General features: G+C 59.0%; 2 protein-coding genes across 8 annotated transcripts; one reads left to right on the forward strand and one right to left on the reverse strand.

Annotated features, from left to right (window-relative positions):
• The first annotated feature begins 3,915 nt into the window (after window positions 1-3,915).
• AVPR2 (arginine vasopressin receptor 2) lies at window positions 3,916-5,798 on the forward strand. The gene is made up of 3 exons (XM_055267807.2): window positions 3,916-3,940; window positions 4,315-5,199; window positions 5,307-5,798. Exons 1-3 carry the CDS (start codon window positions 3,916-3,918, stop codon window positions 5,510-5,512), a joined length of 1,116 nt encoding a protein of 371 aa, XP_055123782.2. The 3' UTR covers window positions 5,513-5,798.
• Window positions 5,799-6,169: 371 nt separating this feature from the next.
• ARHGAP4 (Rho GTPase activating protein 4) lies at window positions 6,170-24,301 on the reverse strand. 7 transcript variants are annotated; one of them, XM_055267802.2, is made up of 23 exons: window positions 24,113-24,290; window positions 19,553-19,757; window positions 19,313-19,475; window positions 19,045-19,107; window positions 18,573-18,755; window positions 17,516-17,635; window positions 17,074-17,202; window positions 16,751-16,972; window positions 12,586-12,687; window positions 12,226-12,417; window positions 12,035-12,119; window positions 11,858-11,885; window positions 11,515-11,617; window positions 9,926-9,986; window positions 9,719-9,796; window positions 9,497-9,631; window positions 9,302-9,407; window positions 8,968-9,201; window positions 8,808-8,881; window positions 8,534-8,720; window positions 8,227-8,319; window positions 7,852-7,951; window positions 6,170-6,741 (listed from the first exon to the last, which is right to left on the reverse strand). In XM_055267802.2, the coding sequence occupies exons 1-23, from the start codon at window positions 24,177-24,179 to the stop codon at window positions 6,508-6,510; spliced, it is 2,964 nt and encodes a 987-aa protein (XP_055123777.1). In that variant the 5' UTR covers window positions 24,180-24,290; the 3' UTR covers window positions 6,170-6,507. The 7 variants fall into 7 exon arrangements, with proteins under 7 accessions (XP_055123777.1, XP_055123778.1, XP_063491177.1 ...); XM_055267803.2 differs by lacking the exon at window positions 17,516-17,635 and having other exon boundaries at window positions 24,113-24,301; XM_063635107.1 differs by lacking the exon at window positions 17,516-17,635 and having other exon boundaries at window positions 19,229-19,475.
• Between the last annotated feature and the right edge of the window lie 224 nt (window positions 24,302-24,525).

Below are 24,525 nucleotides of genomic sequence, written 5' to 3' on the forward strand. Positions count from 1 at the left end.
CACACCCTCACACACACGCACTCACACGCACATCTCACACACGCACACCGTCGCACACACGCACACCCTCACACACGCACACCCTCACACACACGCACTCACACACGCACACCCTCACACGCACACCCTCACACACACGCACTCACACACGCACACCCTCACACACACGCACTCACACACACGCACACCCTCACACACACGCACTCACACACGCACACCCTCACACACACGCACTCACACACACGCACACCCTCACACACACGCACTCACACACGCACACCCTCACACACACGCACTCACACACGCACACCCTCACACACACGCACTCACACACGCACACCCTCACACACACGCACTCACACACGCACACCCTCACACGCACACCCTCACACACACGCACTCACACGCACATCTCACACACGCACACCGTCGCACACACGCACACCCTCACACACGCACACCCTCACACACCCTCACACCTGCACACCATCACACATACGCACACCCTCACACACACACCCTCACATTCACACATGTGCACTTGAGTTTTTATTAAATTTGTTTTTGTCCCCTTCAATCCCATCCTCCAACCCGTTGTTCCTCCCTATCTCCTGGGCTCTACATATTCTGCTCCTTCGGGTCACAGTCCCTGTGAGGGCTCTTCCTGTTGACAGGCGCTTGGCTCCTTCGTCTTTCCCACTGCCCACAGGCTCCGCCATCTGCACATGCACCCCTCCCACCCAATCGGGGGCCTCTTTCTCCATGTCCTTGGCTGCCTCCTCTTTGTCTTCTACCCCTTGCAAATCCTTCAGGGCCCCTTAAATGCCTTTTCCACCTGCCTGCTCCCTCCAGCCCCGCTGCCCAGTGTTAAGTGGGTCGCACCATTTCTCTCCTGGGTGACAGGCACAGCTTCCACCAGCCTCCCTGCCTCCACTCTTCTCTGCAGAAGCCCATGTGCTCCTGGGGCAGAGCCCAGGTCCTTCCATCTCTGCAGCCACAGTGCTGGGCCAGTGGCACCTGCAGTTTGGTGAATGGAGGGTTCTGATCATGGGGAACTGGTAGATAGAGAGGGACAAACAGTGTCCCCCCAATCTGCCTCCTGTCCTCTTCTGCCCAGACACTAGGCTGGAAGATCAGGAGCCACACCTTGGCACTCACAGAGCCCTTTCTGCAAGTCTTAGAGGGACCAGTGGGAGGCGTGGACAGGGGGGCTGTGCTGGTGGGAGTGGGGGCCTGGCACACCCCCAGGTAGATGCCTTGCCCCTGTTAACGCCCAAAGGCAGGGGCTTGAGTGACTCATGTGGGCCTGGCGTGAAGCAGCACAGTCTGCCCTTCTTCCCATGGGAGCTGCTGCCCAGCCCCATCTTTCTTGGCCCCCGAAGGGTGGCTGCCCAGGGCCTCTCTCCTGGCACAGCTCCATCTAGTGCCTGCCCATGTGGCTCCCAGTTCCTCCCGGGGGTCCTGGCTGAGCAGAGTAGTGCTTGTATCCCAGAGGAGACCGCCATGGGGCCCTTCCTCCAGACTCTTCCCCAGTTTAACAACAGGAAGCGAGGAGTCCAGGGGGCAGAGATTGCCATGGGCCTGGCCACATTGCTAGGGGAGGTCCCAGCCCGCCGCTGAGATCCGGCACCGCACAGCCTCGTTCAGGCAGAGAAACTGATAAGGAGATGGTTGCCTGCTCACCCCAAAAGGTTGGCATGGATTCCTCGGCCTAGCCGGCTTTAGACAGAGGGAACAAAGGCTTTCCCAAGGTCCTGCCAGTCCCCAGCCCTGCCCATCTTACCACCATAGTCCCCCTCAATCATCAAGTCCCATTGCACAGGAGGGGAAGCTGAGGTGTTAAGAGCTGGCGTGGCCTATTCCCCAGCCAGGGTCCCCAAATTCTCTGCCAATTGAGGGGAGCCATCTCCGATTCCATTAATCTGGGTGGCATCAGGAAAGCCTTTTCTATGCTCCTAGATTAGTGACAGCATGTGGTTATTGGGGACAGCATGAAGACGTGCATGTGCTGAGGAGATGCAGCTGAAGCGTCAGGCCCAGAGTGCCAGCACTCTGCAGCCTGCCCCCAAGGGGCTCTGCAAAAACATGGCAAACATGCGGGGTGTGATGTGCACCTGTGTGTGCTGCGGGTGTGTGCATGTGTGTGGGTGCGTGGTGTTGGCTGTGCGTGTGTATGTGGTGTGGTATGGTGTGCAGGTGCGTGCAGGTGTGTGGTGTGGTTGTGTGGTGGGTGCATGTGTGGGTGTGTGGCGTATGGGAGTGTGTGATGTGTGCACGTGTGTGGTGTGTACTATATGTGTGCATGGCGTGGTGTGTGGTGTGGCGTATGGGTGTGTGGTGGGTGCATGTGTGTGTGGTGTGTGGCTGTGTGCACGTATGTATGTGGTGTGGTGTGTGCGCTGTCTCTGGAAAATGCTCACCCTGTGTTCCCACCACCCTAACAGGCTCCCTGGGCAGGAAGAGGAGGCCTTGGCCGAGGGCCGGACTTGGGCCTGGTCCGTGAGGCTGTTTTGGTCTCTGGCTTCACAGGGCAACAGAGAAGACAGACAAACAGGAAGAAAGCAGCTGCCTTGGGCTGGGCTGGGCTGGGCTGGCCTCAGCTGAGCCAAGCCAGGCCTGGGTGCGGGGGGAGTGGAAAGAGAACTACTGGGATGAGGGCTGGAGGGGGTGTGGGGACAGGGGAAGGAGAGAGGTGTTGGGGGAGGGAGGAGGAGGGCCCAGGTACAGGGAAGGTGCGTCCACACTCACGGCATGTTCAAGAACATGAGCGAGCATCTCTGTGTCGTGTGTTTGTGGCTGTGTGGCTGTATCATGTATGTGAGGGTGTGTGTGGTGGGAGGGAGCCCGTGAGCATATGGGGTCCCCAGCCCCTCTTCCTAGGACAGGTAGTTGCAGGTGGGGCAGGAGTAAGAGGGTGGGGGTGTCCCTGGATCTCACAGGGGTTCATGAAGCCTGGCTTGGCCCCTGCCCCACTCCTCCCTTTCCTGTCCCTCATCTCTTGCCAACTGGGCCCTAACTGGGAAGGAGGAGGGGCCTGCGTGGGCCTGGGAGGGGCCCAGCGAAAGTGTTTTCACCCCTTCCTTGCCTGGGCCCAACGAGGAGCAGGAGGACCCCAACTTGGGAAGGGGGCGTGAAGCTCCCACGAAAAAGCAGCGCAGTCCTGGGCCAGACCCACCGCTCTCTGGCCTCAGTTTCCCCACTTATAAAATGGGAATGCCGAACTAAGTGACCTCCCAGAGCACTGCCAGCCCAGACAATCCAACCAGGGGGGCGTGGTAGGGTGAGGGTGGGCGTGGAGGCTATGGCAGCGGGAGGAGGGAGTCCTGGGCCCGGACCAGGGAGGCCCTGGGGAAAGGAAGGGAAACGGGAGGCCAGGGGAGGCCTGGGGGAAAGGGGGAGGGGGAGGAAGTCCCCTCCTGGCCAGGTCACTCCCAGAGGCTGGGCTGGGCCAGGGCGGGGCAGCCGATGGAAAGCAGATCTGAGCACCCAGCCACCTTCACGCCACCGCCCAGCTGCCCAGGAGCCCAGGAGCCCAGCCAGGTAAGGGGCTGCACCTGCCCGCCCCCCTGCCCAGTCCCCAGCTCTTGGATGGTGGCCTCTCTCGGCCTCGGTTGGGGCAGGGGAGTTCTGCGTGTCTGCCTGGGGCGCCCACTCCCAAACCCGGGACTCATGGGCTGCCTGGGGGATCCTGGGTTCTGTGCATCCATCTGTCTGACCATCCCTCTCAATCTTCCCTGCCCAGGACTGGCCATACTCCCACCGCACACGTTCACACACGCCAACAGGCACCTGCTGTGCTGGCATCTCTGTAAGGGCTCCAGTCCAGAGACCCTGGGCCATTGAGCTTGCCCCTTGGGCAGAGGCTGAGTCCGCACATCGCCTCCAGGCCCTCAGAACACCTGCCCCGGCCCCACCATGCTCATGGCGTCCACCACTTCTGGTAAGGCTTGCCCCCGCCATGAGTCCGGTGGGCAGAGTGGGTTTGATGATTCCGGGAAGCCCCTCTTTCTAAAGACCTCCTTCACCCTCACCTCTGGGTGCACCTCTCCAGGCTGCCAATGAGCAGGGAGGGAAGCACAGCCCCACTTCCCCGCCAGGGCTGGGGCTGGGGCTGGGGCTGGGGCTGGGGCTGGGGCTGCCCGTCCTTCTGGAGTGCATGAGCCTGGGGTGTGTATCCCTCATAACAGGGCTTTTCTGGAGTCCCCTCTGTTGGAACCAGGAAGTGGGTGTCCGGATTGGGGGCACGGGAGGCAGGCCTGAGTCCCCCTGCACAGCACCCTCTCTAACCAGGCTCTCTTCCCGACCCCTGCCCAGCTGTGCCTGGGCATCCCTCTCTGCCCAGCCTGCCCAGCAACAGCAGCCAGGAGAGGCCACCGGACACCCGGGACCCGCTGCTAGCCCAGGCGGAGCTGGCGCTGCTCTCCATGGTCTTTGTGGCCGTGGCCCTGAGCAATGGCCTGGTGCTGGCGGCCCTAGCTCGGCGGGGCCGGCGGGGCCACTGGGCACCCATACACGTCTTCATTGGCCACTTGTGCCTGGCCGACCTGGCTGTGGCTCTGTTCCAAGTGCTGCCCCAGCTGGCCTGGAAGGCCACTGACCGCTTCCGTGGGCCAGATGCCCTGTGTCGGGCCGTGAAGTATCTGCAGATGGTGGGCATGTATGCCTCCTCCTACGTGATCCTGGCCATGACGCTGGACCGCCACCGCGCCATCTGCCGCCCCATGCTGGCGTACCGCCATGGAGGTGGGGCTCACTGGAACCGGCCGGTGCTGGTGGCTTGGGCCTTCTCGCTCCTTCTCAGCCTGCCCCAGCTCTTCATCTTCGCCCAGCGCAACGTGGAAGGTGGCAGCGGGGTCACTGACTGCTGGGCCTGCTTTGCGGAGCCCTGGGGCCGTCGCACCTACGTCACCTGGATCGCCCTGATGGTGTTCGTGGCACCTACCCTGGGTATCGCGGCCTGCCAGGTGCTCATCTTCCGGGAGATTCACGCCAGTCTGGTGCCAGGGCCGTCAGAGAGGCCTGGGGGGCACCGCAGGGGACGCCGGACAGGCAGCCCCGGTGAGGGAGCCCATGTGTCAGCAGCTGTGGCCAAGACTGTGAGGATGACGCTAGTGATTGTGGTCGTCTACGTGCTGTGCTGGGCACCCTTCTTCCTGGTGCAGCTGTGGGCCGCGTGGGACCCGGAGGCACCTCTGGAAGGTGGGTGTAGCCGTGGCTAGGGCTGTCGGGGGCCACTCAGGCTTGGCTGCGTGCCCCTGTGCCCCACAAGCCATCCTGAGCCCAACCCGGATCCTCCACCTCCACAGGGGCGCCCTTCGTGCTGCTCATGCTGCTGGCCAGCCTCAACAGCTGCACCAACCCCTGGATCTATGCGTCCTTCAGCAGCAGCGTCTCCTCAGAGCTGCGAAGCTTGCTCTGCTGTGCCCGGGGGCGCACCCCACCCAGCCTGGGTCCCCAAGACGACTCCTGCACCACCGCCAGCTCCTCCCTGGCCAAGGACACTTCATCCTGAGGAGCTGTTGGGTGTCTTTTGCCTCTAGAGGCTTTGAGAAGCTCAGCTGCCTTCCTGGGGCTGGTCCTGGGGACCACTGGGAGGCGGACCCATGGAGAATTGGCCAGAGCCTGTGACCCCGAGGCTGGGACATTGTGTGGCCCTGGACAAGCCACAGCCCCTGCCTGGGTCTCCACATCCCCAGCTGTATGAGGAGAGCTTCAGGCCCCAGGACTGTGGGGGCCCCTCAGGTCAGCTCACTGTGCTGGGTGTAGGAGGGGCTGCAGCAGAGGGCCGAGGGGTGGCAGGAAAGAGGGAGCAGGTGCCCCCAGGTGAGACCACAGTCCCAGGGGCCCGAAAAGGAAGGACCAGGCTGGGGCCAGGGGACCTTCCTGTCTCTGCCTTTCTAATCCCTCCCTCCCTCCGCATTCTCTCCCTAATAAAAATTGCAGCTCATTTTCCACATGGCAAGGGGTCTCCTTGGATCAGGGTAACGGTGGGTGTGGAGGCAGCACAGAGACATACACAGACTCCCCACACACACCCACAGTCATGTGCACAGCTCTGGAATCCATGGCGCAGGCAGCCAAGTCTTCAAAGCTGCAGGACCCCCGGGGAAGCTGTTCTCACCTCCAGCACCCACCTGCCCACCCTTGAGACAGAGAGCTGGCTGCCATCGGGGAATCAACACGAGGTCTTTATGAATCACCACCCAGCCCTGCCAGGCACCTGAGCAAGGGTACCCTCCACCCAGCAGCCACCGATCAGCCCTCCACAAAGCTGCAGAAGAGGGCTTTCCCCAGTATCCTTCCTCAGCTGCCTCCAAAAGGGGCCTGGGCCAGGGCTGAAGGGCAGGCAGGATGTGGAGCGGGCATCCCTGTGTGCGCGGCCCCATCCCACCTCTCTGCACAGGGTGAAGTGCGGGCACCCTGCACTTGCTGGACAGGAAGGGGGCTGGGGAGAGTGGCCGGTCCAGCGGGTAGCCGCCAGGGGCACACATCTCCAGCAGCAGCACCTCAGTGTGGCTTGGGGGTCGTGTCTAGGCCCTGGGAGTGGGATGCTGAGGGTGAGGCTGGGGCCCCAGGGCCCCGGGAGAAGCCTTTGCTCCTGCCCAGGAGGCTGCTGGCCGGTGCCTTTGGGCTTCGGGGCCCAGGACTGGGAGAGGTGGTAGATGCTGGCCCAAGGCCCTGGCGGACAGAGGTCTTTCCCAAGAGCTCCTTAAACACAGAGTCCATGTTCTGTGCCACAGCCTAGTGGAGGGGGAAGAAAGGGAGGGTGACCAGTGAGTTCCCCCCACTGACCCTGCCCAAGACCCACCTGAGTTCCTCCCACTCCCAAAGCAAGTCCTCAGCCAACAGCCCCAGTCCCTCAGCCTCCAGGTCACTCTCCCCCACTTTGCACCTGGCATCCCTCCTGCCCCTTTTGGTGTCTCTGTCACGGTCTCCTCTGAGGACAGCAATTCCTTGGTTTAGCCCGGAAGTGGGGACCCCCCTCTTCTCGCCCCGACTCTTTCCCTGGCAGAGATCACAGCCCCCTGCCCATGGCCTCAGGGACCGCCAGCATGCGGGGACTCCCAGGTCAATGTCCTCCCATGGCGTCTCCTGGCTCCCGCTCCTGCTCCTGCGTGTCTACCCGACTCTCCCTGGGCTCCCTAGGCCTGGGGGCTTGGCCACACCTGGGACACCCGCATGTTCCCGGGCTCTCTCCTCCTTGGGCTTAGCAACTGTCCCCCGGGCTTCCACGTTCAGCCCGACAGTGTTCACAGGGCCCATGGTACAGAGCACGGAGCAGGGTCCCCCAGGTTGTGTGCCTGCCAGGGCCACATCTTGAGCCTTTGCTCTGCTCCTTCGAGAGCCGCTGCTGCCCCACCCCAATCCCCAACCAGCCACCCCCTCCTGCCTCCCTGCCATCTGTCCCTTTCATCCTCCCTGGCATGCCAAGCGCCTGCCATGGCACCGCCTGTTACCTAGCCCAGCTACAGATGCCAGCTTTGAATCTGCCCTGGAGTCCCTTGCCTCTACCAGGTAAACAGCCTTAACTCAGCCCTGCCACTCCCTGCTCTGAAGCCGAACATGAATCCCAACGTGCAAGCCCCAGGCTCCAGCCAGGCCAGGTGTCTTCTGTCCCTCTCATCCCTGCCTCCGTAGCCGTCCCTCTCCATCCCCACCCGCCCTCACATCTTTGCCTTTCTGCCCTCCACAGGCTCTGCTTTGGGCCTGTGTGTCTGGCGGCAGGTTCCCCTGAGCTAAGGCCAGGGAGGGCAAGGACTGGAACCTCGAGGAGGGAGGAGTTTGGCTTCCAAGGGGAGGCAGAGATCCCCCAGGACAGATGTCCCCCACCTGCCACACACCCATTCTCACCTTATCCACCTCCACGTGTTGCTCTGGGGAGGCTGGGACCAAGCAGCGTCGTCTGTGTCCAGGGGGTCCCACGGCCTCGGGTGAGGTGCATGGCTCTGGCCTGCAGGACAGACGGGGAGCCTGGTGGGGGCCCTGGGAAGTCCCTGAGCTAACTGGGCAGTGGCTCCTCCCATCCTGGGGTGTGGCCAAGGAAAGGAGGCTGGCCCAGTGGTCCCCAAGCTCCTCTAGAGCCTCTCCCTGTCACAAGCTGGGTCATTCTGTCACGTCCTCATCTGCCAACTCCTCCCACTCCCACGGAGCCAAAGCCTGACCCAGTCCCCCTCTGGCCTAGAACAGCACACGTGTGGGCCCCCCGAGCCCCATCTTCTTGCTCACCGGTGGACCAGCTCTGATGCCAGGAGGCCCTCGGGACTGCTCCCAGACTCCCCTGCAGTCTGCGGCCCTGCGCCCACCACCTGCTTCTCCGTCCTGCAGTGGGAAGGACCGGCCTGTTTTGAGTGCTCCTTCCCTGCACGGGGTCCAGGGCCATAAGCCTCCGTGCCAGCCAGAAGTGGTCAGAGAGGCTCTATTCTCTGGCCCAGCCCAGACCTTCAGAATCTAACTTGGGGTCGGGGGAGGGGTGGATGAAGGGGAGGTGCAGACACTCCGGGAGCCCTAGGGCCCGAGGGCGAGGCTCACTCACCCCGCGGGTGGCAGCGTGATATACTTGTGCGGGATGAGGCCCCGCATGCCGTTGTGCTCCCCCCGCCACCAGTCGCTCGAGGCCCTCTCGTGCAGCCGCAGTACGTCCCCCCGCCGGAAGCTCAGCTCCTGGGCTGTGCGGCCCGTGTAGGCAAAGCAGGCCACAGCCTCCACGACCCCCTCCAGGTCTGGGGAGGAGAGGGGGTCCAAGCTGTGGGAGGGGGTGTGGACACTAGGGTGGGGACAGGGTGGGGCTCTCTGCCCATCGCTCTCACCATCCTCCTGTGCGGGCATCTCAGCTTCCAGCTCCGGCTCGTTGTCCGCCCCCAGGCTCTCCAGCTGGGCGTCCCTGAGGTTCAGGGCAGAGCGAGGTGGATGAGGGGGGCTCTTCTCCAGTGGACCCCCCCAGTCCCCTCGGCAGCACCAAGGGTGTACCCCAGGCAGCTGGCGGAAGGCGGTGCCATGCACTTCTCGTAGACGGGGCCAGACAGCGAGGTCAGGGGCGGGAAGACCCGATCGGGCTGCATTATGAGCACCTGCACCAGCTGGTTCACCCGGCCCTGCAGCGCCACCGGGTCCTGCCCAGCGGGCACCGGTAGCAGCGTGGGCCCGAAGCACACGGCCAGGTTGTAGGGGTCCATCATGTTCTCATCGCTGTACTGGGCCAGGCTGGGGGGACATGCACATCACAAGCAGAGAGCCCGCACCCCGAGTCCCCTTGTCCCCTCGACCCCTGGCCCCACCCCAGCACTCGCTCCGCAGCACTCACTGGTTGAGGAAGGTGAAGAGGTAGCGCAGAACCACCAGCACCGGCGCGGGCAACCGCCACAGCAGGCGACTCACGTGCTCCACCCTCTCCGCCGTGGCCTCCAGCTCTGTGGCCAAAGCCGCCCAGAGAGAGCCGCGTGAGTGGGGCTGCCCTAGCAAGTGCCCTACCCTCGCCGGCCTCAGGCCCCAGCCTCACCCGAAGAAGCCAGCAGCTCGCCGAACAGGTCTGGGGGGAATAGTGGGGGCTCCAGGCTCCGGAAGTAGAGCTTCAGCACCCCGGCCACCGAGTCCAGGTCGTGGGCAGTGCAGCCCTCCACCAGTGGGTCCTCCCCTGCAGATGGGCGAGTGGTGCGGTAGGGGGAGGAAGCTGGTGACATCTGCCCGAGCCCCCACCCCCGCCCGCCCTGCCCATCCCCACCTCTCTCGAAGGCATCACGGATCTCTGAGACCCGGAGCTGGGCACCCGATACCCGGAAGATGCCTTCATGCTGCAGGCCTGTGGGAGGACAAGGAGCTGGTGGGCACTGAGCATCTTCCCCAGCCCCTCCAGGATGGCCTCCCATGCCAGGTGCTGGGAGGTGGGTGCTGGGTGCCAGGACATCAGGAGGGGCTGGGTCCTGCTTACCGTTGAGGTTGATGAAGCGAATGCAGCTCTCCACCACCAGGGGCACAAGCTGGCCTGAGCTCTGGGGACAGAGGGTGTTTACTTCATCATAGACACAGCATGCCCTGTGTTGTCATTCAATTGCTTTTTTTTCTTTTTTTGAGACAAGGTCTCACTCTGTCACCCAGGCTGAAGTGCAGTGGTGTGATCTCGGCTCACTGCAGCCCCAACTTCCTGGGCTCAAGTGATACTCCTGCCTCAACCTCCCCAAATGGTGGGATTACAGGCATGAGCCACCGCACCAGGCTGAGTGCTTTTATTTTCTCTCAAGAACACATCATCGTTGTCGGCATAGAGGCCTAGCACGCCGTCTGTTAGATCCACTCCTAGATGTCTGATATTTTTGATGAGGTTTTAGGCAGTGCCTTACATTTTATTTGCAAATTGTTGCTGGAATATAAAAATGCAGTTGAATTCTGTACACCAACCTTGAATCAAGTAACATTTCGAAACTCAAGCTGGGTGTGGTGGCTCATGCCTGTAATCCCAGCACTTTGGGAGGCCAAGACAGGAGGATCACCTGAGGTCAGAAGTTCGAGACCAAGCTGACCAACATGGTGAAACCTCACCTCTACTAAAAATATAAAAATTAGCCAGGTGTGGTGGTGCACACTGCTACTTGGGAGGCTGAGGCATGAGAATCACTTGAACCCCAGCAGGTGGGAGGTGAAGGTTGCAGTGAGCTGAGATCGTGCCACTGCACTCCAGCCTGGGCAACAGCGCAAGAACCATCTCAACAAATAAAAAAAAAAAAAGAAAAAAGAAAGAAACTCACAGTGTTCGTTTAAAGAATCTGTTGATTCTTTTGAATATTCTACACACATAACCACATCACTGAAAATGACGATATCAGTTCTGATCTTCTGGTATTCTCCATGCCTGGCCCCCTCTGATGCTTGCTTGCTTCTTTTCTTTTCTTTTTTCTTTTCTTTCTCTCTCTTTTCCTTCCTTCCGTCCTTCCTTCCTTCCTTCCCTCTCTCTCTCTCTTTCTTTCTTTCTTTCACTGGGATTACAGGCACGTGCCACCATGCCCAGCTAATTTTTGTATTTTTAGTAGAGACGGGGTTTCACCATGTTGCCCAGGCTGGTCTCGAACACCTGGGCTGAAGTGATCTGCCCACCTCGGCCTCCCAAAGAGCTGGGATTACAGGTGTGAGCCACCGTGCCTGGCCCCCTCTGATGCTTTCTGATCTCAGTATTAGTTTTCTGATCTTTCTTGCTTCCCCTTATTTCACTGTCCAGGACCCCCAGTACCATGCTGGCCAGAAGTAGCAGGGGAGAAGCTCTCAATATCTCGCCCCTAAAAATGCTGCTGCCCCAGGTTTTCTATACGTTCCCATTACTAGTTAAGGATGCTCCATTCAATCAGCGGAGGCTACAGGGGAGCCCAACTGCGGCCTGGAAGAGGCCCACCCAGAAAGGGACAGTTGATGACTGATTGAGAGTGCAGGACCCTGGGATCAGGCAGCTGCTCTGGCCACTGAGGTGACCCAGAGCTGAAGAAAGACCAGCATGTACAGGTGAGCTGGCATGTGGGGCAAAGCAAGTACCTGGATAAACTTCTCCATGTCTCCCCCAAAGAGTCTCTGGTTATACTGGGAGCTTGGGCGGGGGTGGCGGCTCTTCTGGAATTTTCTCTGCGTGTACTGGGTCCTGCGGTGAATGGGAGCTGGCTCTGAGGGGGCCAGGTGTGGAGAATAGGGTGCCCCACCCCCTAGCCCAGCCAAGCAGGCCTCTAATTCTCTGAAGTTATTCCACAATCCAGTGCGAAAACTGGGAAATTGAGGCCCAGGGGATTGGGCAGCTGAGCTGGGCCCCAGGGAGAGAAGAGATGGGGGACTGTCACAGGGCCCCAGCTCCTCAGAACATGCCAGCCCCTCAGGAAGGACTCACCAAGACATCTCCCGCTCCTCCTTGTCACCTGTGGGGTGGGAGAACATTGGTCTGCCTCTCAGGCCAGGGGTCTTCAAGGCATCCCAGAGAGAAAGGTGTGGATAAGAGCCAAGGGCAGGCGGGAGGGGAGGGTCCCGGGCAGGGGAGAGGCGGGGAAGGGGGCAGCACTGGGCCCACCTCGCTGAAGGGCCTCCTGCAGCTTCTCGTGCTTGGCCTGCAGCTTGGCGAGGATGCTCCGTCCACTCAGATACTCCTGGAGCTTCTGGGCAGCCCCAAGAAGAGCCCGAAGTGTTAGCCCTGTCTTGAGCCCCTCACTCTGCCCCAGCAACGCCCCCACGGGTCCCACCCACCAGCCCAGCCCTCCCCACCGTGAGGTAGAAGGTTTCGGTCTCCTGCTGCTGGCCGCGCCTCCGGCCCGCCTGCCGGCTGCCTGGGTCTGAGCTGGTGGACTTGAGGGACTCGGTGGAGGGGCTGGTCTGGAAGGAGTCAAGCACATCCCCGTCATCCGAGGCCACCACCTCCAGCAGGGCCTGCAGTGTCGCCTTCAGAGTCTTGTTCACCTGCAGAGGAGACCACACCAGGGTAGTAAGAGGTAGGGGACAGGGAGGGAGACAGGAAGTCCAAGTCAGAAGGAAGGGGCCAAAGGGAGGGGGGCAGGCAGGGCAGCCACTTCCAACAGCAGGCTCCAGGCCCTCGTCTCCCTCTAACCCCCGGTGGGCTGCCCAGACCTCCTCTGTCTCAATGGTCTGTCGGTCCAGGCGGCTCTGGATGTTCTGGGCTCTGGGCAGAATCTCGTCCCGCAGCTCCATTTCAACGCAGATCTCAGCCACCTGCAGAGGGCGGCGGCCAGGGGGCTAAGGGCTGGGCTTGGGCAGTAGGTGCCAAGATCCCCGGGGCGTAAGGGAAGCAAGCACCCTTTTGTGGCCTGGCGGCCGGGCACAGGACCACCAGCCCAGACACTCAGCTGAAGAATGGCAGAACTGAACACACGCGTCCAAACCAAGACTTGTCCACGGAGGTTCATGGCGGCACCACTCATCCAACTGACGGATGGCTAAACTCAGCACGGTCTACCCACAGAATGGAAGAGGATTCACCACGAGAAGGAATGAATCCACTTATGTAAAGTGTCCAGCCAGGCAAATCCATAGAGACAGGAAGCAGAGTGGGGCTGGAGAGGGGAACGGGGAGTAGTGGCTAATGGAATTACATGGTGATGGCTGCACAACTCTGAATATACGAGAAACCACCGAATTGTACACTTTAAAATGGTGAATTTTATGGTATATGAATCGTACCTTAATAAAACTCTTTATTTAAACCAGAATGGTGGCCCGGCGCAGTGGCTCACGCCTGTGATCCAAGCACTTTGGGAGGCTGAGGCGGATGGATTATCTGAGGTCAGGAGTTGGAGACCAGCCTGGCCAACATGGTGAAACCCTGTCTCCGCTAAAAATACAAAAAATTAACTGGGCATGGTGGCGTGCGCCTGTAGTCCCAGCTACTCGGGAGGCTGAGGCAGGGGAATCGCTTGAACCCAGGAGGCGGAGGTTGCAGTGAGCCGAGATGGAGCCATTGTACTCCAGCCTGGGCGACAGAGCGAGACGCCATCTCAAAAGAAAATAAAATGAAATAGAATGGTAAGGAAGACTGGGGTCTGAGACAGAACAGGGAGGGCCCAGCCCCACCTCTTCTGGGGAAAGGAGTGGACAGAAAAACTGTTCACTCGAACTGGGCAGACATAAATTTCCCTGTGGCAAGATGAGAGCAGCTGCTTTAGAAAGGAAGGAATTCCTCTTTTAAGCATGTAAACATCTAGAAAGTTGACATTACAGTTAAAATTGAGAGTGAGGATTCAGCTGTGGCTAAACACTTGCCCTGCTCTCCATCTCCACCAAGCCCCACCGTACAGGACCACACGAAGGCGCAAGTCATAGAGAAGAAAGTAAGGCCATTTTGAGATGGGCTCCAACACGGCTGACCCTTGAGGACATGGGACTCAGCGAAAGGAGCCAGTCACAGAAAGGCCCGCACTGTAGGATTCCACTCCTGTGAGGGGCCTCAAAGGAGAGCCGTGAACTCTGTAGAGAGGACAGTGGAAGGGTGGGTGCCAGGGGCTGGGGAGTGGGGAGTTGGGGTTGGACGGGGCCAGGGCTTCAGTTTGGGAAGATGAACAAGTTCTGCGGCTGGATGGTGGTGATGGCTGCACAGCACCGTGAATGTGCTTCTGCCCCTGGGCCGCACACTTAAACATGGTGAGCATGGTGTGTCTTATGCTGTGTGTATTTGCCATCTAGGCTGGACTGGCTCACACCTGCAATCCCAGCACTTTGGGAGGCCGAGGTGGGTGGATCACTTGAGCCCAGGAGTTTGAGACCAGCCTTGGCAATATGGTAAAACCCTGACTCTACAAAAATACAAAAATTAGCCTGTCCCATAACCTGGTCTCAAAATAAATAAATAAATAAGTAGATTAAAAATAAAATAATAGTTTTTAAAGTACAAATCTTAGCCATGCATGGTGGCATGCACCTATAGTCCCAGCTACTCGGGAGGCTCAGGCAGGAGGATGACTTGAGCCCAGGAGTTGGAGGCTGCAGTGAGCTATGATCACACCACTGTACTCCAGCCTGGACAACAGAGCCAGACCCTCTCTCTAGAGAAAAAGTAAGTCTATCCATACCCTAGGGAACACTGAAATTTTATCCCTCCCCTAAACTCACACGATCAGCAGAAAACTAACGATTTGCTCTCTGGAAAGGATATAGCAGGGATTTTGGACTCAGGGACAAAAGCAAGAACACAGAGCAAATGCAGGAACAGGAAAAAACAAAAAACATTTCAGGCCAGGCATGGTGGCTCACGCCTGTAATCCCAGCACTTTGGGAGGCTGAGGCAAGCAGATCACCTGAAGTCAAGAGTTCGGGACAAGCCTGGCCAACATGGAGAAACCCTGTCTCTACTAAAAAATAAAAATAAAAGGGTCGGGCATGGTGGCCCGTGCCTGTAATCCCAGCACTTTGGGAGGCCGAGGCGGGCGGATCACCTGAGGTCAGGAGTTCGAGACCAGCCTGGACAATATGGTGAAACCCTGTCTCTACTAAAAATACAAAAATCAGCCAGGCTTGGTGGTGCACACCTGTAGTCCCAGCTACTCGGGAGGCTGAGGTAGGAGAATTGCTTGAACCTGGGAGGCAGAGGTTGCAGTGAGCCGAGATTGCACCACTGCAGTCTAGCCTGGGCGACAGAGAAAGATGCTGTCTCAAAAAAAAATAAATAAAATAAATTAAATTTAAAAAATTAAAAAATTAGCCACGTGTGGTGGCAAGTGCCTGTAATTCCAGCTACTTGGGAAGCTGAGGCAGGAGAATCACTTGAACCCAGGAGGCGAAGTTTGCAGTGGGTCAAGATTGTGCCACTGCACTCCAGCCTGGGCAACAAGGGGGAAACTTCATCTCAAAAAAAAAAATAAATAAAAGTTTCAGAAAGATTCAAGAAGTACTGTATTCATGAAATAAGAATAAAGGGTTGGCCGGGCACAGTGGCACACCTGTAATCCCAGCATTTTGGGAGGCCGAGGCGGGCCAATTGCTTGAGCCCAGGAGTTTGAGACCAGCCTGGGCAACATGGTGAAACTCCCTTGCTACAAAATATAGAAAAATTAGCTTGGCGTGGTAGTGCAGGCCTGTAGTCCCAGCTACTTGAGGTGGGAGGACCAGAAGGTCACATCTGCAGTGAGCTGAGATCACATCACACCCCTGCACTCCCGCCGAGGGGACAGAGTGAGACCCTGTTTCGAAAACAAAACAAAACAAAGAATACAGACATTTTCAGATGTGCAAAGTCAGGAAACCCTTGGTGAAGGCGTCCACCAAAACAAGGGTATGAAACTAAGAAAGCTGCTGCCGTGGAATTCGGAAACAGAGCACCGGGCAGAAGTGAAGCACTCCAGACTGGAAGGCTCTGGGGGAGGGCACAGAGGAGAAGGTTGACCTCACAGGTGCCTGGTGTGGAGGACAGTGCTGGGACGAGGTAGCGATCAACTCCTAGCAATAGGCATGTTCCAGCAAGCAGCATTCCTGAGGCAAGAGAGTTATAAATTCCAGAAGAAAAGGAAAAATTGTCCAAGGAAGGACATGTGATCCTAATACAGCACATGGCTCAGCTGCCAACAGTACCTGTTGTCATGGTGATTAAAACATTGAATGTTAATTTAGCCAAAAATTCTGGGATAAACCCACTGCGAGAACAAGATGCAGGGAAGCGTGTGGTGAGAGATGCTGGTGGCACTGGGTCGTCATTGGCCAATGGAAAATGGCTGCTTGACGCCGGGAGGTGGGTGGCTGTTTCTGGGGGTGGGAGCTGAGAACGGGAGGGGTGGGTTAGGGAGCAGCTGCGATGCCATCGGAAGCCCTGGTGATGCTGGACTCCTCGTAAATTTCCAAGTCGGCCCAAAAGGGGCCCAATGTAATCCCAGGTCATTGCCAACGCCCATCAGGATAAACTGCTGCAGGAAAAACTAGCTCAAGGGAGAAGGATAAAGAAGGATAAAGAAGGATAAAGAAGGATAAAGAAGCCCCGTTCCATCTTACTGCCAAGTTTGTGTCACGAAATTTAAAAACACAGAGAAACCACCCTAGAACAATGTATGGGCAGCTACACGGCTGCCTGCTGTGCGGTTTGAACAGTTAGTGTCTTGCCCTCCTTGGCCATTGTGGGGGTGCACCCTTGGAGTGAGGTTGCAAAGGGAAGTGGGACACTTCTCTAGCTGCCGCACTGCCTGAGACCACAGAGAACTTGGATTCCCGAGCAAAGTGTGGGTCATGCCACTCCACTGCCCACCATTACAGTGAAGGCCAGAGAATGCCGAGCCCAGAAGGGGGTGGCCCTCACCTCATCCCCGTCATGGGGGTGGTAGTCAAAGCGCAGCGGGGGACAGAAGACGGTAGCATGCACCTCGAGAACCTTGGCCTTGTCCCCTGGAGGATCCAGGGCCTCCACAGCTTCTTCCAGGCTGCCCAGGCCCTGCACTTGGGAGGCTTGGGTGCGGCTCTCAGCGGCCGTGTAGCTCCGGAGCACCTGCCCCAGGGCTAGGTGGAACCCTGTGTCACAGCACTGAGGAGGAAACAAGGAGATGCTTGGGTGGGTCCTGGAGCCGCAGCTTCCCAGCCCCGGGGCACCAGGCACCTTTTCCCACCTGCCCACCAAGGACTCACGTCCATGAGGTCCAAGACGTCACGCAGGTAGTAGTTGCTGACAGCGGCGTTGACACTGGCCAGGCTAAGCAGGTACTCGTTGCGCGCCTTTGTGCACTTGAGTTTGTGCTCCATGAACTTGGCCTGCCGCTACTCAAGACAATGCAAGCGTGCCAGGGTCACGCACGTGGCCAGCCCCTATCTCTGGCCTTTCATGTAATGCCCATCGCCTCCCCTCCCGCTGTGGACAACTACACCTGAACTGGTCAAGCCCAGAAGTCCTGCTGCCTTCCCCACGCCACAGTCCACAGTGTGCTCAGCCCAGTGCCAGGAGGTGACTTGATTCGCCGGCTGTTCACTCACCAGCGCTGGCGCCGCCCACTGTGTTTCCGCCACTTGCCTTGGTTCAAGCCTCAACATTCCCCACAGAAGTGGGGGATGACACAGAACTATTCACAGATACCTGATGAGTGGAAGGCGCACACGTGGCACCCCACCATGGAGGGTGCATGAGAAACCCAGCTTGGAGCCAGCACACAGGTGCACAGCTGGAAGCAGCCACAGGCCTCTGTGGGGGCCAGAGCTGAGGGGGAACGAGCACCCCAAAGGGTAGGGATAGATCATCGAGAGCCATGAGACAGAAAGTGCTGGCACCTGAGTTCTAAAACTGGCACTCTTTTTTTTTTTTTTTTTTTTTTTTGAGACAGAGTCTCGCTCTGTCACCCAGGCTGGAGTACAGTTGTGCAACCTTAGATCACTACAACCTCCGCCTCCTGTGTTCAAGTTATTCTCCTGCCTCAGCCTCCCAAGTAGCTGGGATTACAGGCACCCGCCATCATGCCCCGCTAATTTTTGTATTTTTAGTAGAGATGGGCTTTCACCATGTTGGCCAGACTGATCTTGAACTCCTGACCTCGTGATCCACCCACCTCAGCCTCCCAAAGTGCTCGGATTACAGGCGTCAGCCACCGTGCCTGGCTAAAGCTGGCACGCTAACCACAGCAGCCAGGGAGACCTTCCCCCAACACAGCCAAACTCTGTCATTTCCCCTAAGAACACCTGAGATGCCCGACTCCCTCCTCTGCTCCCAGAGTCCCAGAGACCATCACTCTCAGCCCCGCACAGCCTGGCGGCTCCATGCAGGCATTTCCCAACCTCCCCACTCTCTCTACTGGGCTCACCTCGAAGGCCCTTTCTCCGTGCGTGTCGCCCCATCACCCACTCTAAGTGTCTTCTCGCCCCCTCTGAAACCTTAAGGAATGGCTGGCAGAACAGCAGAGCTGCAGGGGCCCCGCTCGGAGTGTGTAGAGGCTGCATGGGGCTGTCCAGGGCCGGGCAACTGTTTTCCCCGCTCTCTCAGGCCCTGGGAGCCTTCCATGTGGAATCCCTGGAACCTGATGGCACTGTCCTGCCACTCCTGCCCTCCCCTGCACCCAGCCCTGGCTTCCCCCTCAGCACAGCAGGTCCTAGTTAGGGCCCATGGCCCATAGGCCTGCGTCTGAGGTGCCCTCCAGGCCCACCTTCTCCACCAGCCGCCCTCCCTTCTTGAGGGAGCTCTTGCGGAGGGGCCCTGCCTCAGTGGCGCCAGCGGTGGCGGTGGGGACACTCCGGCCTGCCCGCTTCTCCTCCTGCCGCTCGGCCTCCCGGAGCTTGGCCTCGGCATTCGTGCTCTCCATGTGATACGCCTGGTATGTCTTCTTGGCCTGCAGGGAGACCCAAAGCAAGGTGGTGCTGCCGAAGGCCACGGCTGGGCCAGCCCCCAACCCTCCACCCCCGACCCTCTGGAACTTGGACCTCAGAGCTGGGCGATCCCATGTGAGCACTTAGCCTGACGCCCTGTGCCTAGGGAGAGAGGGCCTTTGCCCCTAGGTGCGTGCTTCTCCCTGAGCCTGGCTTGGGGTGATGTGATGGTCTGGGGGTGTTCCTCCCCCGCTGTGAGTGGCATTTCTCCCTGCACCATTAGGGCAGGCCCCTCCCCAGCCCTTTCCTCACCGTCTGGAGCTCTGAGACCACCTCCAGGAGCTCATCCTGCAGCTGCTGCTCCAGATCCCTGCTCTAGAGGCAGAGGCAAGGGTGAGCACGGCACTGCCCAGAGCGGTCCTGCCAGGCACTGGAAGCTCTGCCCAGCTCAAGCCCCATCTGGGAGGCACACAGGTTTGCTCTGCCTGCTCCCCACCTGTCCTCCAGTGCCCTGCCAGCGACAGTGCCTCCTGATCCCAAAGCCTCGAACACTTCCCGTGGCCCAGGGTGAGAGCCTCACCTTCTTGACCAGGCGCCCCACGTCCTCTGCAATGTGACTCAGGCGCTGGGCCAGGGGCCCGGCCAGCACCTCGCTCAGGGCCGCGCTCTCCCGGCTCTGCTGCCGCGTGTGCTGCAGCAGCACCGCCCAGCAGTGCAAGGGCGACAGGAGGGACGGCTCCTTCCTGGGGGTAGAGGGGCACTGAGACCTGGGAGCGGAGCTTGGGCCCTGCTGTGGCCCCTCTGCCAGCACATCACCTACCGGAAGCTTTGGTGCTCCCGGCTGCTCCCCAGGCGGCCTCCACGGCTGGAGAAGCGCTCGGCCAGCTTTTCCAGGCCCCGGGAGTATTCCAGCTCTACCTCAGCACGGCGCCGCATGAACTCTGCCAATTCCTGCAGCAACTCCCGCCGCAGCTCGCCCTGCAGCTCCAGGCAGCGCAGCTGCTCGCTCAGCTGCCAGCGCATCTCTGTGGAGGGAACCATGGCTCAGGCCCGGCTAGCACGCCCTGCCTGGGTCAGCCAGGCCAGCGTGGGGTGGGAGAGGCAGAGACACACAGACCCCAGTCCCGTCGGCTCTGAGGGCTCCTTCGGACCCAGCCCAGGCTGAGGGCAGGAGCTAAGAGGGGAGGAAAGAAGCTAGGCCCCTGCAGGCAGATCTGGCCTCAGCTGTCCAGCCGACCTCTGTGCTGAGGCCAACAGATGGCCAGAGCCACCCGGTTGAGGGGGAAGAGGAAGGGTGTCCCAGAGAGAGGGGAGAGCCGAGCAAAGGCCCAGAGTGAGAGGGAGCAAGGCTGCCCTGGGAAGGGTGAAGCCATTCACGGTGGGTGGAACACAAGGCTGCCCAGCCCTGTCTCGCCCCAGCGCCAGCCAGGCACCTTTCAGTTTGGCTTCCTGTCTCTCCCTCCTTCCTGGAAAGCCTCTGAATGGTTTCCCCTGCGACTTCCTTTCCCCCGGTACCCAGGCTCCAGGGGGTGGCAGCCTCCCTTGCAAACACACGGATACACAACACACAGATCACAGTGCTGCTCAGGGCAAGCCTGCAGCGATCTCGTAGTCTCAGTGGCTGGGGAACCCTGCCCTCAGGCCCCAGGAGAAAGGACAGTCCACAGTGAGGGCTGGGCGCCAGGGAGAGCTGATCCGGCCTTGTAAGTGAAAGAATGGGGCAGGGAGCTAGCCCCTGTCTTCTGACCCCACTTCCCACTCCCAATCACCCCCCGCCCCACCTGTGCATTCCCCCACCCTGCAGAAAGAGTCACACCCAGGGCCCCATACTGCCGGCCTTTTGACACCCTATCACTGGCTTGATTTGGCAACGCTGCTTCCCCCACACAGGCCTGAAGCAAAGAAGTGCCTGTCCAGCAAGTTTAAGCAACCTGCGGAAGACACTTTTGCCACCTCCTGAGTGCCCAACCAGGCACTGAGGGTCCCGAGTAAATAAGATGCTAGCTCAGCTTCTGGCCAGCAGGCTGCCCACCTACTCATCTCCATCCACATCCCCAGGGAGGGACATGAATTGATTTCTTCATTCAGCAGAATTTTGATCATGCACCCATTCTGTGGCAGGCACGTTTTAAATACAGAGGCAAAGAGGGTTGACCAAGTGTCTGCCCTCTTAGAGCTGGGATTGGAATGGGGCACGGACACATACCAGAATGCCCAGGAGTGATGGGTGCTGAGAAGATGAACACACAAAGCAGGTTCAGAGCCAGGGGTGGGTGGGGACAGGGAGGACCTCTTTTTAAAGGAGGGTGGTCAAGAACAAGCCACATCGTTGGAGCAGAAGGCTGCAGCTGGCTGTGCGTGGGCAGTAGGGGGAGTCCGAGAGACCGGTAGGGACAGATGGCACAGAGCCCGTGGTCTAGGCAGAACTCCCAGCTGGACTCCGAGTGGGCGAGGAGCCACAGCAGTGGGGTGATGTGGTCCAGCTTCGTTTTCAGGGCCCCTCACACTGCCAGGTGGAGCCCAGGTGGCAGCTATTGCGCTAGTCCAGGCAGGGATTCAGACCAGCACCGGCGAGGGAGGACTCCGCTGAGAAGCATTCAATCCCATTGGATTTCTGTCCCGCCAGTGACTTCCCAGGGGCTGTTGCATGGGGACCCTGTGGGTTTGGCCGGCCCAGCATCCCTACCTCCTCCCCTGATCTCCTATTGGAGAATGTCCCCTCCCTAGTCTCAGGCCCCTTGACTCCAGGTGCCCCAGCCCTGGCTGCATGCGTCACCCATCCCTCAGTCCCTCCACTCCCTGCCCCCACCAGACTAGCCAGGTGAGGGACCCAGGAGCCTGATCCTTCCAATTGAATTACCGAACAGGAGAGCTCTTCCCACCGGCAGATCAAGCTGGGTAAGTGGAAGCCTGTGGTTAACTTGTCAGCTCCAAGGCCAGGTGGGGTGGGTGCTAATGCCATTTGAAATCAGGAGAGTCCTCACTGAATCAGTTTAAGGTTTTGTTTTGATTTTTTGTTTTGAGATGGAGCATGTTGCCCAGGCTGGAGTACAGTGGCACGATCTTGGCTCACTGCAACCTCCGCCTCCTGGGTTCAAGCGATTCTCCCGCCTCAGCCTCCCGAGTAGCTGGGACTACAGGTGTGCACCACCACACCCAGCTAATTTTTGTATTTTTAGTAGAGACAGGGTTTCATCATGTTGGCCAGACTGGGTCTCGAACTCCTGACCTCAGGTGATCCGCCCGCCTCGGCCTCCCAAAGTGCTGGGATTACAGACGTGAGCCACCACGCCTGGCCCAGTTTAACATTTTTTGATAAAAGTAAATTACATTTCATTCCAAGAAAGGTGTTAGACGACTGCTCGCCTCACTGGCCCTCTGGAGCCTGCCCTGCCCTGCTTCCCCCAGAGGAATACAATCCCTGGGGACTTATGACAACTGAACAGTGCAGTAGGAACCAGCAGGGGGAACCGCTGCCTTTCTTCATCACTGCCGGCAGCAAAAGCTGACTGGAAGCCATGTCCCAGTCCAGATCCGGGCATGCACACCGGCTGGTGTTGAGCAGGAAACTTGTGAATTGCAAGTTGATTGCACTGGTGGCTTTCCTGGCAGAGCTTTCGGATCTCATTTCAGACAAACTCGTCAGCACACCCTGTCCTGACCTCCCCCCAAACTAGGGCTGGCCCCTTCTTGGCACCATGCACTTTCCCTTTGTAGTGCTTATTATCATAATGGAAAGTCTACGTCTCCCCCACTAGACCCGTGAGCCGTGTGAGGGCGGGGTGGGCGCTGACGCCATTTGAAATCAGGAGAGTCCTCATTGAATCATTGTTTTTACTCTGGGTAAAAAGCCAGGGCTGGAGGGGCCGGAGTCGGGGTTCTCTCCTGTACAGCAGTATACTCCCAGGGCCTGGGACAGCACAGATGTATAGGAAACATCTGGCAAAAGGAGAGCTGCAATCCATGTCTGCTTGAATTACAGAGCTGGGCCCCGGGCCCCACCAGCACTTCCTGTGAGCAAGGCATTTGGTCTCACTTCTGCTGACAAGCAAAACAGAAGAGAAGATGGTCTCCAAAACCACCGCTATGCTGACCTTTGAGAATTTAGGGTGTCAAGACAGTGACCCCGTTTTGTAGCATGGTAGAAAGTTTTTCCAGGGTGTGGGATGCAGACCCAGAGCAAGTGAGGAACCCTTAGACAGTCTTGCTCGAAACCCCAACTTTTCAGTGTGAAATCACTGACCCATATTTGCTGACTGAAGTTTTCCAAGTCTTTCAGCCTCATGGCATTTTGGGGAAGCAGGATGGAGATCATCACTTCCATCTGAGCAAGATGATGGCGAGGCGTGGAAAGCTGGCTCACCCTGTGTAGTAACCTCAAGCTGGCTCTGGACACAGGCTGCCTTTTCCAAAGGAGGACTGGGGCATACTTTGGTATAAATTTCTTGCACTGAATAATGATGTTAGAACCTACATCTCTGGGTTGAAAGGCACTTCAAGGGTCATTGCATTCTACGTCCTAGAAGTTGTAGTGCTGTATGACCACGGGCAAGTCACTGCACCTCTCTGAGCTTGTTTCCGTAATTGGTAAAATGGAGTGATTGAGAGTGATATGGACGAGCTGCTGGCGCTGAGATGCTGCCTGTTTCCTTTGCAAGAGTTACCATGCCCTGAATAAGATGGGCACAAGCTATTGGCTAAGAATTTACAAAGCTGATTTGCATGTGATTTGCACATGGGTGTTTATCAGAACCCAAAGAGGTTCAATTTCAGAAGGCTGAGAAGCCAGCCCTGTTAAATCTCTCAACCAAGACTCACTGCGCCAGCCTGACCCAGAGACAGTGGCCCTCGCCTCTGATCCCCCTCCGTGCTAAAGGGAGGCAAAAGGTACTGAAGCTCCAGGGACTGCAGTGGGGTTAGGGCCAAGTGATCTCCACCAATTCAGTCACCCGGACTCCCTTACTCATCCCCCAGCCCCCAGCCCCCAGCCCCCAGCCCAATCAAGGTGGTCGACTTCACTGTAGCTAAAATACTGCTTTTCTGGGGGGCACGGTGGTGCATCTGGCTCCCTTTTACCGGCGGCCACCAGTGTCTCCACTGAACCTTGGGTGAGGAGCAGAGACCCAAGGAGGACAGACAGTAAAGGAAGGAAGACAGTAAAGGAAGGAAGACAAGAAAGAAGGAAGGGAAGATGGCAGGCGGTTGAGGCCAAATGGGCGTGGGGAGGCAGGCAAGGGGCTCAGGCTCCCTCCTCCACTCCCCTCTCCAGAGGTCACTGGGGACAGCATCGGGCCCTGGGCCAGCGCGGGACGCCTGGAGCTCCCTCACGACCTTGGGGTCTCCGCAGGAAACGGGCCGGGAGCGCCCGGCACCCTCTCACCTTTGACTTGAGTCTCATACTCAGCCTGCAGCCCCCGCTCCCGCCGCAGCTTCCCGTGAGCGGCCATGGCGGCCTGGCGGCCACGCCGTCGAACCCCACTGCTCCCACGCGGCCGTGAGCGGGCCCGGCGTCGGGACTTGGGGGCGCTGCGGCCAGCACCCTGCACGGGCTCCGCCCAGCCCCGCCCCCAGCGCGGCTCCCGGTGGGGCGGGGCGGCCCAGGGCTGGCACTGCCCGCGAGGGGCTCCTGGGGGCAGGGCGCCCCTTCCAGCCCCACTGTGCCCCGGCCTTGCCGTCCCCTCCCATTGGGCCTGCACCTAGGCTGCTTTGTGCCCAAAGCCCCGCTACCAAGCAGCCGGAGCGGGTGTGAGAGCCCCAACCTAAGCTGGCATCCCAGGCTGCCATCCCACCACC

Source organism: Symphalangus syndactylus, chromosome X (genome assembly GCF_028878055.3).
Source record: "Symphalangus syndactylus isolate Jambi chromosome X, NHGRI_mSymSyn1-v2.1_pri, whole genome shotgun sequence".
Taxonomy (NCBI): Eukaryota; Metazoa; Chordata; class Mammalia; order Primates; family Hylobatidae; genus Symphalangus; species Symphalangus syndactylus.

Coding starts and splice junctions, on each gene's coding strand:
- ARHGAP4 (XM_055267802.2), bottom strand. CDS start 24,179: ATGGCCGCTCACGGGAAGCTGCGGCGGGAGCGGGGGCTGCAGGCTGAG. Junction 18,756..19,044: donor TGGTCTCAGAGCTCCAGACG/GTGAGGAAAGGG, acceptor GTCTCCCTGCAG/GCCAAGAAGACATACCAGGC. Junction 9,987..11,514: donor ACATGGAGAAGTTTATCCAG/GTACTTGCTTTG, acceptor CTCTGTCCCCAG/AGCTCAGGCCAGCTTGTGCC.
- AVPR2 (XM_055267807.2), top strand. CDS start 3,916: ATGCTCATGGCGTCCACCACTTCTG. Junction 3,941..4,314: donor CATGGCGTCCACCACTTCTG/GTAAGGCTTGCC, acceptor ACCCCTGCCCAG/CTGTGCCTGGGCATCCCTCT. Junction 5,200..5,306: donor CCCGGAGGCACCTCTGGAAG/GTGGGTGTAGCC, acceptor CCACCTCCACAG/GGGCGCCCTTCGTGCTGCTC.